Consider the following 11509-nt stretch of genomic DNA (forward strand, 5'->3'; position numbering starts at 1 on the left):
TATATATATATATATATATATATATATATAAAATATATACTGTATTTGTGTATGTATATATAATATAATATAATTTTGCACATAATACTTTAGTTGGTCTGGAGGGTTTATTTTATAACATCTTAAAAAATGTACTTGAATTAACTTTGTATTTTTTCTTTTGCACTTTCATTCTCATTTTTGGGTTAAGGTGGACCATCCCAAGTTACAAATCTTGACTTTCTCTTGTTTTCGTATGCCGCTACAGCTCTGACCCACATTTGTAAACAGTTCTGGAGGCTGCAATATGGTAAATGTGTTTATTTGCATACACATCTTTTTTGTTTTTGTTTTCTTCACATTGAACGTATTTGTTGACTTTCCTTTTACTTCTACTGCTGATTTTTATTTTATTTTTTTAATTAAAAACAATTGAAATGATAAGTTCATACCTTATTTTTGTAAAGTGAATATAGTCACACTCATAGGTCCGGCTGCACAACTTTTGAGCATGTGTTTGTGGATGTAAGATTTGTTGTTTGCTTGTTTTTTGTCAAATCAGATTGAAGCCTCCACTCTTTGTATCATCCCAGGACCTTCAGAATTGTAGTGCTTCTTTATGAATGTGAAAGCATATCAGCAATTCAATGGAACTGTTTCTTTACCCAGTGACATCTCTGTATGCTGTAATTTAGCGTTTTTTTATAGTATTGATGGTTTCTGTAATAGTGGTGGTATTAAATTGTAGGTAGGTATTAAAGCTCCACTGAAGGCCAAAGTACAAAATACACTGCCAGCTACTGGAAAATGATTGGATGAATCAAGTAAAATGTATTAGTCTGAAAATATTTTAGAGCACTGTGTTACTGTCCGATAAGGAGTTACATGATTAGTATCGTCTGAAAATCATGACAATTAAGATGTGAATTGACATGATACAAAAGGATGGGTAGCCTACAAAATAAACAACTTTTATGGAAGGATACAAAATGGCGCCGGTACATTATAGCATTGTGTAACTTCCGTTTCATATTTTTTTTGTTCATAATACTATGACCCAAAAAGTAAGAAAAACACTGGGTGAAAGCTTAGAAACGTTTTCAATTTTTTGGCAGGAGGAAGCAGTGCCCCGGAGAGACACGTTTCCTTAGCAACGGAAAATGCGCGATTCAAAAACTGTGACGTCGGATTTTCCCGTGATCCTTAGCAACACTGACTTCAGCGCTAAGGGAAATAAGAATCCCCGTCCCTTTCTCTAAAACCTTTATCGATTACACCAACCAGACAAACTATCCGCATAATAGTTGACACCGGCAAGGGAGAAATAGTGCCGGGCGTGGGATCGGAGGAATTTTCTTCGGCACCGGTGAGTGTAAATCTAAATGCGAATTGTAAATACTGGTGGTGGTTAAGTTTCTAGACAGCTCAGATCGGCTAGCGGCGCTAGCTGCAGCAACCTATAATTAGCATTGGCGCTGGACACATTGTTTCTACATTGCCATTGTTATGACAAATTTGACGTCTGTCATGCTGTTCAAAATACAATCATTTCAAATGTTTACTGCCGCCTTCGTTTTGTCCTAAAGGTTAGCTGCTAACTGAACCACGTCTTTTTTTTAAAAATCTATTTTACTTTGTGTAGGTCTGATTTTGACAATCTAATTGCGAACCCCAAACATTGAGTCCGATTTAAAATCGGGTAATTATTCTCTTTTGGTGTATTTTTTTTTTAAACAAACGTAAGCAATAAATTGAATCTGTATCACAAACGGCAGATTTATTATAGAGAAATGTTTTTGTCTTAGGTTAGGCTTACGCTAAAAGACAAATGAACCATAAATTCTTATGAAAGGTAGTTTATTCATCTACTTCAATTACTGTTGTAAATTTACAAAACACTTTGACTTGCAGTCTTTTAAGCGTTCACTTTGACAACTTAACACAATTCTACCAGCGTGGCGTAAACACAAATCAGTCAGTTAAGTCATATTACAACAGCAAAGCAAACAAACCTGTCAATTTTCACTTCAACTTTTCATATTTCATGAAACAATAATATATATATAAACATGTGGACTGCACTTCTGAGGCATACATACATTCATACATACACAAAGGTTTGTTTTATTTTTCTCCAAATTGCAGCATTTGCACTTTGGAAAATTGCGTTCTACTGCATTGCGATGCCGATTTGAATTTGATTAATTGTTCAGCCCTACCGGTGTTTATGTGAGTTATTTTTCCACAACAGTATCGTTTTGATTGGGTTTATTGTGACAGAACTTCGTAGGTACTTTCAGTATAATGTCGAATATGTAATTGCAGCCCGATGCTTTCAATTGCCAAAACAGATGGATGTGGTATGAGGGTGTCTTTCTAGCAAACCTTTTTAAAATTATGCATATACTATTCAAACTATGTGGACTGAAATGTCTTTCGGTCATTTTGACAAACAGTTTTGTGTTGTGTTGCACGCTGCTAACATCTGTCCAGCTCATGATCAATGTAGATAGATTCAAAATTCTGACTCTCTTATGTCCCTTCATCCCGCACCAGTGACAGAAAGTATATTTTATTATGTGGCTCAATAATGAACAATTCATCACACGTATTGATTATCAACACAAGAGCCGATTCAGAGATCAAGAACCCTATTCAGTTATCTGAGTGTTTCCCAACCTCCACTGAAGTAAGGCACCCATTTTTTTCGTTCAGGAAATTACACAGCACACCAGCAAACAAAAACATGGTATCACAAAAAGTATGAATGTTGAATGAATTATCATATTCTCTCAATTTACTTCTTCAGTGTGAAATGTTTTATTAAATGCAAAGATCATTGAAGGGCGCCATAACTCATTCTTCTGAAGGGCGCCATAACTCATTCTTCTGTATGAATATTAACTCAAAGGTTTTTTGTACCTTCTGCCATTTATGGAATTAATTGTTCTCCTTGTCGCTATGTGCCACTTGCATAGATAAATGGACATAGATATGTTAGGAATTGTAATGAATCTATCATTTTGGGACAAATTAACTCATTCAGCACCAGACTTTTTCAGACCCTCTGTGAAATGACATATAAATATGCCATTGGGATAGAATGAGTTAATGAGATCATTTCCCACGGGACACCTGACGATCTCTGCCGGCACGCTTGTGAGGAAGCGCTGATGATTAACTCTAACCTCAAGAGTCGCTGATAAGTATACTACATTTCTGATATTACAAATGGATTTTTTGATAACGTGTTTCCTTCCAGGCATTATGGATCAGGACTATGAGTCCAGGCTGCTAAGGCAAATCAACATCCACAATGCGAATGACAGCCCAGTGGTAAGTACACGACATAGTACACAGTAATGAGCGCTCCGCCCAAAGTTGTTTTAAGCAACAGATGACTTAAGACGGGTGGAGACTGGAGAGTGTTGCGCTACTGCCTATGTGTGAGAGTAAACACTTGAACCGGGCAGTCTCGCACATTTGGTGTTGTGACTGGAGAAACCCATAAAATCCAAATGGCTGCATTTTGTGGCTGTGAATGTGTGGCGGCGTTAGCGCCGCGAACAAATGCACCATCTGCTGTTTCAAACATTCCATTGTTGTCACTGAACCAATCGCTACCCTGATTCACATTTGAACGTCGCTGGTCGGTAGGCGTGGGAATCTATTGGTGCCTCAAGCTTCGATTCGGTTGCGATTCCGATGCATCACTACATTGGCTTGCTTTTTGTAGTCCATGTAAAACACTGGTACCTTTTTTAAAACAAAAAACTCAAGGAAGAGCAAAGATTCATATTTCACACTTTGACTTCACTCCGCCCGTATGAGATTTTGCTTGTTCCGCCATCTCGTCACGAATTAGCTTAGCCTAGCACAGACGTCTGACGTACCAACGCACGTAACCGCTTGCGCATGCTTTTAGTTTTTTCTAGTTCAACTTTAAATATCGATTATTAATACCTAGGAGTCGAATCAGAATCTTGTTAATACGCCGAACGATGCATCGAAAAAACCATTATAGTTCCCACCCCTAGTGGTCGGTGCTTGTTGAGCTTTTAGCACTCAAAGCGGAAGTCAACCCCAACATTTTTTTTTCAAGAATATGTTCCCAGCAGGCCCACTCGTGGAAACACGGCATTCTGATTCATTTTGCGTTTGTGGAGTATGAATTAAGCAGCAAAACGCACTCGTTTTTAGCCATCTCTGGGGGCGGCCATTTTGTCTTTTGTCGACTGAAAATGACATCACAACTGCTCACAGCGACCAATCACGGCTGACCTGTTTTCTGAATCTGAGCTGCGATTGGTCGCTGTGAGCGGTTGCGATGTCATTTTCAGTCGACAGAAGACAAAATGGCTGCCCCCCGCGATGGCTAAAAACAAGTGGATTAACACTTATTCCACAAACGCAATATTTTTACAGCCCTGTTTCAACTAGTGGGCTTGACTTCCACTTTAAGTTGCACCTAAAAAAAACAATGTAACTCTCCAAATGCCACCATCACGACCAACATTAAAATTCAGTCATCAGAAACAAGACCGGCTTTAAATAGTAAATATACATGCAAATGAAAATTGTATTAAAAGAAATATTTGAGAATACTTCTAAAACATTAAATGCAAATGGGTTGAACTAAAGTTAAATACAACAAAATGGTACTTTTGCAGTGATTTTTTGTTTTGTTTGTTTTTTTGTTGTTTTTTTTTTGGTGATAGCACCAGCGAGCGCAGTCTTGAGTCATCAATGACCTTTGCTCCCCTCTCCTCCTGTGCAGAAATCTCTTGGCTCGCTCCGAGCTCTGTCGCCAGTCAGCTCCCCGCTGTCCTCCCCGAGTAAGCACGGCGACCGCTTCATTCCTTCGCGAGCCGGCGCCAACTGGAGCGTCAACTTCCACCGCATCAATGTGAGTTTGCCGCAACGCAAGGCAAAGAGGCAACCGTCAGTTGCGTCGCTCTCAAAAACGTGATTCCTGGAAGCGACGCGTAATGCTGTGCCAAATCGAGCGGGAGCTCCCGGTTGACGGCGCTAACGTGTTTTTGTTCTTCGTGGGCGCAGGAAATTGAAAAGTCGCACAATCAAAACAGGAAAACGAAAGATGGCACGGCCGACAGCAACAAAGGTAAAGCGTGAGCATTTGACTCGCTCTTGTTTCTCGCGCTCATCGGTCTGTTTGAACCCGTGCGCCCTCAGCGGACGGTCTGGCGTACTCGGCGCTGCTGAAGAACGAGCTGCTGGGAGCCGGTATCGACAAAGTTCAAGACCCCCAGTCTGAAGACCGCCGTCTTCAGCCATCCACTCCCACCAGGAGGAGCCTCTTTCAAGTAAAACGTTATCCAATCCCGACAGTTCAATGGCTACGTTTACATGGGCAAAATGTCTTTTCATCCGATGTGAGTTTGGATAAAAAGTTACGATTGGATGCACTCTTTTCACACACGCTCAAAATATTGATCCGATTAGGACTTGCGTGTTTTGAATGGGGACAAATTATTTTGACATGTGCAGATTGACCAAATCTACTGGAAATAGTCGTAGAAGAAGAACCGCCCCTCTCGTTCGGAATAAAATCTTGAATCTTAATGGTCAGAATATTTCCAAATGGGGTGTGCACATGAAGCATTTTCATTCCGATCGGGCTTTTAAACCGACTAAACGTGTCCATGTAAACATAGCCACTGTTTCTTTTCTTTTTTTCTTTTTTTTTAATCACATTTAAGATAAATGTGTGCTTTGGTCTTGTAGTATTCTTTGAGTACTAAGAGGTCTCTTGAAGAAGACGGAAATGCAGTCTCTCCTTATTCTTTATCACCCGTCAGTAGCAACAGGTAAATGCCCCCACCCCCCCCTCCCCCCATGTTTTTTTCCTCTTATGTTTTCTTCAAGCTTAGGCGGGTTTGGATCCTACTCGCCAATACAATCCGTTGTGTTCCGCAGCCAGAAACTGCTGCGGTCGCCACGGAAACCCATGCGCAAGATATCCAAGATACCTTTTAAAGTTCTCGACGCTCCCGAGCTTCAGGACGACTTCTACCTCAACCTGGTGGACTGGTCCTCTCTCAACGTGCTCAGTGTGGGACTGGGCACTTGCGTGTACCTGTGGAGCGCCTGCACCAGCCAGGTGTGTGCGTCTGTGTGTGTGTGCGTGTGTGTGCGTGTGTGGGCGTGTGTGGGTGTGTGTGTGTGTGTGTCTCTGGCCAAGTGGACGCGTTTTCTCTATCTTCGCATGCAGACAATGGCTATGTTTACATGGACGCATTTAGTCCATTTGAATGCCTGATCGGAATAAAAATGCTTCATGTACACACCCCGTTCGGAATAGTCTGACCCGATCACGATATTATTCCGAACGAGAGGGGTTGTTTATGCCGATTGTCATTGCGATCGGCGCGCATGAAAACACTTAAAGCGGAAGTCAACCCAAATATATTTTTTTTCAAGAATAAGTTCCCAGCAGGCCCACTAGTTGAAATACGGCATTCTGATTAATTTTGCGTTTGTGGAATATAAATTAAGCAGCAAAAATGCACTCGTTTTTAGCCATCTCCGGGGGGTGGCCATTTTGTCTTCTGTCGACTGAAAATGACAACTGCTCACAACGACCAATCACGGCTGCCCTGTTTTCTGAATCTGAGCCGTGATCGGTCGTTGTGAGCAGTTGTGATGTCATTTTCAGTCGACAGAAGACAAAATGGCCGCCCCCGGAGATGGCTAAAAAACGACGGGATTAACACTTATTCCACAAACGCAATATTTATCAGAATGCCCTGTTTCAACTAGTGGACTTGCATAGAACATATTCTTGAAAAAAATATGTTCGCGTTGACTTCCGCTTTAATCCGAAATTTCGGAACAAACCGTCTTTACCGCACGTCCGTGACCTCAGTATACGCGTTTGTTTTTTTATGTTCAAATGAAATTGCCATCTGTTCTAAAAAGCGTGTTTTCATACATACTGTCAATATTTACCTGATTCTTCCCGTGTCTGCCTTTTTTTAGGTCACGCGTCTGTGTGACCTTTCTGTAGAAGGGGACTCCGTGACATCGGTCGGCTGGTCAGAAAGGGTGGGTTTTTGTTTTTTTTTCCCCCCTCTCATTATTCATTAACATGATGTCTGAAGCAAGATTGTTAATGACCCTGCCCTCTTTTCGACCTGAAAAGAAAAAAAGTCCTCTTCGATGCAGATGTCGTTCGGCTCTCTCATGTCTTTTGCGCTTGTTTCTAATTTAAGGGTAACCTAGTTGCTGTGGGGACTCATAAAGGCTACGTGCAAATCTGGGATGCCGCCGCGGGGAAGAAGCTCTCCGCACTCGAGGGACACACGGCCAGAGTGGGTGAGTTGAAAGGCCGAGTCAAGAAGGCGGGGATGGTTGCGAGATGGAGGCCGCGCACTGAACTCGTTTGCAGTGTGGCGTAAAGACTACGGCGGGCGACATAAGCAGGCACGCAGTTTGTGACGCAGTTACTGTTTTAATTGTGACTTTACTGCTGTTTAGTGAGATTGCGACATGTTCCGATTTAGGGATTATGTCGCGGCGGCCCCCCCGCCCCCTTGTATTTTTGTTCTTTTTTTTTTTTTTTTTTTTTTCCTTTAACATTTCCATGTATGCGCTAGGCGCCTTAGCATGGAACGCAGACCAGCTCTCGTCCGGCAGTCGCGACAGGGTCATCCTGCAGCGGGACATCAGAGCCCCGCCTCTCCAGTCCGAACGTCGGCTCCAGGGACACCGGCAGGAAGTGTGCGGCCTGAAGTGGAGCACAGACCATCAGCTCTTGGCATCTGGTGGCAACGATAACAAGGTATACAAGAGCGTTGATTTGCGTCATGAGAGCGGGGCTGTCACAGGTATTTTTATCGGCGCCCTCCTGACGTTGGCAGTTGCTGGTGTGGAACCACTCGAGCGTCCTCCCGGTGCAGCAGTACACCGAGCATTTGGCGGCAGTGAAGGCCATCGCCTGGTCCCCCCACCAGCACGGCCTGCTGGCCTCGGGAGGGGGCACCGCCGACCGCTGCATCCGCTTCTGGAACACTCTGACGGGCCAGCCCCTGCAGTGCACCGACACGGGCTCTCAGGTGTGCAACCTGGCCTGGTCTAAGCACACCAACGAACTGGTGAGTCACACTCAAATACGCTTGGACTCTGTACCGAAGTATGAGTAGGGATGCACGTGCGGCGGGGGAGGGGGGGTTGATTCGCTTGTATCAGTGACAATATTATACGTTTGTACAGAAAAATTTTTCCCTATCGCCCCGTGCTACTTCCCACCACTGCGCCGCCTTGACCACTTGAGACATTATGCTTTAATTTGACTCTAACATGTTATTTGTTTTTCCCCCTTAGGTCAGCACACATGGTTATTCCCAGAACCAAATCCTAGTATGGAAATATCCCTCCCTCACTCAAGTGGCCAAACTGACAGGACATTCCTACCGAGTTCTGTACCTGGTCAGTATTTATTGTGCTCCCGCCCCGTCTATTAATTTAAGTAGGGCTGCGTAATCATATGATCAAGAGTCGTTGCGGTGAGCTCCCGCGAGCAGATTCAGCTGATCCGACGCTGCGCAAATGTGCGTGGCGGGACAGCAGCCAATCACAGTTCAGCTTTTCCTTCTCGACTTTGACATCTGGCATCTTTTCATTCATGCACATTTGCAATAACTTACAAATGATTATGTTTTGCATTTCAAGGTGTCATCATTATTCCTGAGGGGTCAGTTTTGTTTTTGATTATTTTTTTTTTCTCTCTCTCAATATAACCCCAAACTGCTCTGTCCAGTACACGTACTGTATGTGCTTGTTGGAACCGATCCGTGGTACCAAAAATGGCCACTGCTGTAGAAGATGACTTAAAAAGATGAATGTATTGTGCATATCAACCAAATTTACGGGTGACGTGTGTGCAGGCCATGTCCCCTGATGGAGAGGCCATCGTGACGGGGGCAGGAGATGAAACGCTCCGCTTCTGGAACGTCTTTAGCAAGATGAGATCCACTAAGGTACTGTTTTTTGGGTTTTTTTCTGCCTTTTTCGGGGGGGGGGGGGAATTATTTTTGGTGCTGCTTAGTTCCTCTTGGAGTTGTGGTGATTATAACAAATTAATAACTTTTTGGGAGAGCTTCAACTTGCATCTCTGATTAAAGAATTTTGTGGAAAATGTGCTCATCAGTGTAATGAACATATTTTACTTCCTATTTAAACTGCGAATAGCAGCTGTATTTTCTTCTCCGGAAACTTTAGTGAGTGTGGGAGAAAGGGTCATCAGAACCACAGTTTTGCCGACTACAACGACACATTCGGGTAAACGTGGTTTGTTAAAAAATATATAAACTGGCTCAAACGATAGTCGGAAAGGCGAGTCAAGACAGCGGCCGTATTAGCACATGATGCCGGGGACGACTTCAAAATAAAAGCTGCGGAATTTTGTAAAAGTTGTAGACCTGAAGAAAGAGGGAAAAAAAAAAAAATTATTCCCACCGCGTCATGACGAGTGGCGCTAGTTAGCCAAGTTACTCGCCGGTGACTTTTAACCACCCACTTGTGTCCTTTTCCTTTCAGGAGTCTGTGTCAGTCCTCAACCTTTTCACCAGGATCCGGTAGTGAGCACACTCACAACTACTGGGGGAGCGAAAAATGGCAATTCTTCTTTGCATGCATCAAGTTCATGCTATAAGCGCTGACGTCGGTCATCTGCAGATTATCATCGCATTCTGCCCTGTTGTGAAGTCTTGGAGTGGTCACCACGCGCAATATTCAATGATCACAGACTGACTAATCTTCACAGACCCGTTTACAGACCCAAATTGTGCGTAACTGCCAAATATTGAGTTTGTCTTTTTTTTTTTTTTTGGAAATCTTAAAATAATTTATTATGTTTTGTTTTGTGCTTGTACTACATTTGTTTTGCATCTTATTACGTTTGTGTTTGTCATATAATTCCTTATTTGTATACGTGAACATTTTGGTTGAATCGTGGACTTCGGGGGTTGGGCCTTGCAGAAGGAGGAGTGAGTCCTGCATCATGAATATGTTTGATCAAAAACAAAAGAAGTGTGCATCATTTGTGACAGCACAACCATGGCTAACCCCCACCAGTGTTGTGCATCCGCCGCAAAAATCAAAACACAGAGTCGTTAGTCACAGCAACGAAAACTGAAATGAAAAGCCGGACAGTAAAAGGACTCACGGTTCTATTTATGTGCAGACTTGTTTTGTCTAATACACAGGGCAAATTCCACATCATCTGCAACCCAGCCCACCATTAGAATTTAAAAAAAAAATTTTTTTTTTAATTTCCCAGTTTGAATGCTGAGTGAGTGCCACATTTCCGTGAATGCTATTTATTTGTGTTGTGTGAAGACGTTCTTGTACAGTAACGGCATGCTTGGTGACAAAACTGGAGTGGACGCCACTTTGAACATCATTGTACTTATGACAACTTGACTTACGCGGTGAATGTTAAATGTCTATTTCTGTACTCAGGTAACGGGCAATTAAAAACATCATGTCTTGTACATTATCCGCCAACTGTTTTCTTCTCTTTTTCTGTGAACAAATTCGCTGTCGAATATTAAATTTTTTAGGAGGATTAATTGACAAATTGCATTTTTATTATTATTTTTTGGGGGTTCTACATCTCAACGTTTGCGCTGTACAAGATGTCCTGGTTGTTGTGGACAAAATATAATACATCAAATTGCACTTGAGTTTACAATGAATCCCAATGAAGAAGATTCTCAACCTTTATTGAGCCAAAGGGAAATATTTTGCTCACACGCACCTCACACACTATGGAAATTTTTTTCACTCACAAACACTACGAAAATGCTATCACACACTACGCCGGAAAGAAACGATCGCAACCATTATCGATTTTTTTTTTTCTGCTTCGTACACTCCCAAAGCATTTCACTAGTGCTTGTGAGAGCCTTTCAGTTGTGCGTGTGTGTGTGAGAGAGAGCTTTTGAATGGTGAATTATGTCCTTGACGGCTCCATATAGCAGGTTGCCGTAATTCACAAGTAAAAAGCTTACCAAAGCATCCTGTGCGTTTCTCCCTGGACTTGTTGAGCTTTTCTTATTGGCCACCAGAGGGAGCCATTTTAATGTCCAATTGAGTGATTAACTGGTATTGCCACATCCATACGATCAACCTTAACCAAGTTACCTACGAGGTGAAACTCGGGTTAAACTCTTCCAAGACATTAGCACCCCCATAACGTAGACCGTCTGTATCTCGGGCCATGAGGGTGGCCAGACGTTTATTCTCCATCCACGCCACATTTGTTGGAGCCGTAAAGCTGTGAATGGCTACAAAACATCCCAAGGCCTCACTTTGTCCTCCCTGAAGACAGCAAATTGTCGTCTAATTGTTTTCATCATGAGCATAAAACACAAATGACCCGAATAGCCGAAACCGCCACTCCCTCAAAAATCACCTCTTTACAAGTCAAGTTGACTCTTGATTTCTCTTCGCTTCGTTGTCAACCTATTTGAGTTCCTTATAAAAGACAAAATAAATGTTTTCATCC

At 42.5% G+C, this 11509-nt stretch overlaps 1 protein-coding gene across 1 annotated transcript; it reads left to right on the forward strand.

Annotated features, from left to right (window-relative positions):
- Window positions 1-13: 13 nt before the first annotated feature.
- LOC147141160 (fizzy-related protein homolog) lies at window positions 14-10498 on the forward strand. The gene is made up of 14 exons (XM_086043832.1): window positions 14-1345; window positions 3242-3315; window positions 4757-4885; window positions 5038-5101; window positions 5173-5303; window positions 5725-5807; window positions 5917-6100; window positions 6979-7044; window positions 7212-7314; window positions 7596-7780; window positions 7860-8093; window positions 8323-8427; window positions 8886-8978; window positions 9538-10498. Exons 2-14 carry the CDS (start codon window positions 3247-3249, stop codon window positions 9577-9579), a joined length of 1488 nt encoding a protein of 495 aa, XP_085899958.1. The 5' UTR covers window positions 14-1345; window positions 3242-3246; the 3' UTR covers window positions 9580-10498.
- The last annotated feature ends 1011 nt before the right edge of the window (window positions 10499-11509 follow it).

The sequence above is a fragment of the Filicampus tigris genome, chromosome 10, assembly GCF_054856515.1.
Source record: "Filicampus tigris isolate MCC_2025a chromosome 10, RoL_Ftig_1.0, whole genome shotgun sequence".
NCBI lineage: Eukaryota > Metazoa > Chordata > Actinopteri > Syngnathiformes > Syngnathidae > Filicampus > Filicampus tigris.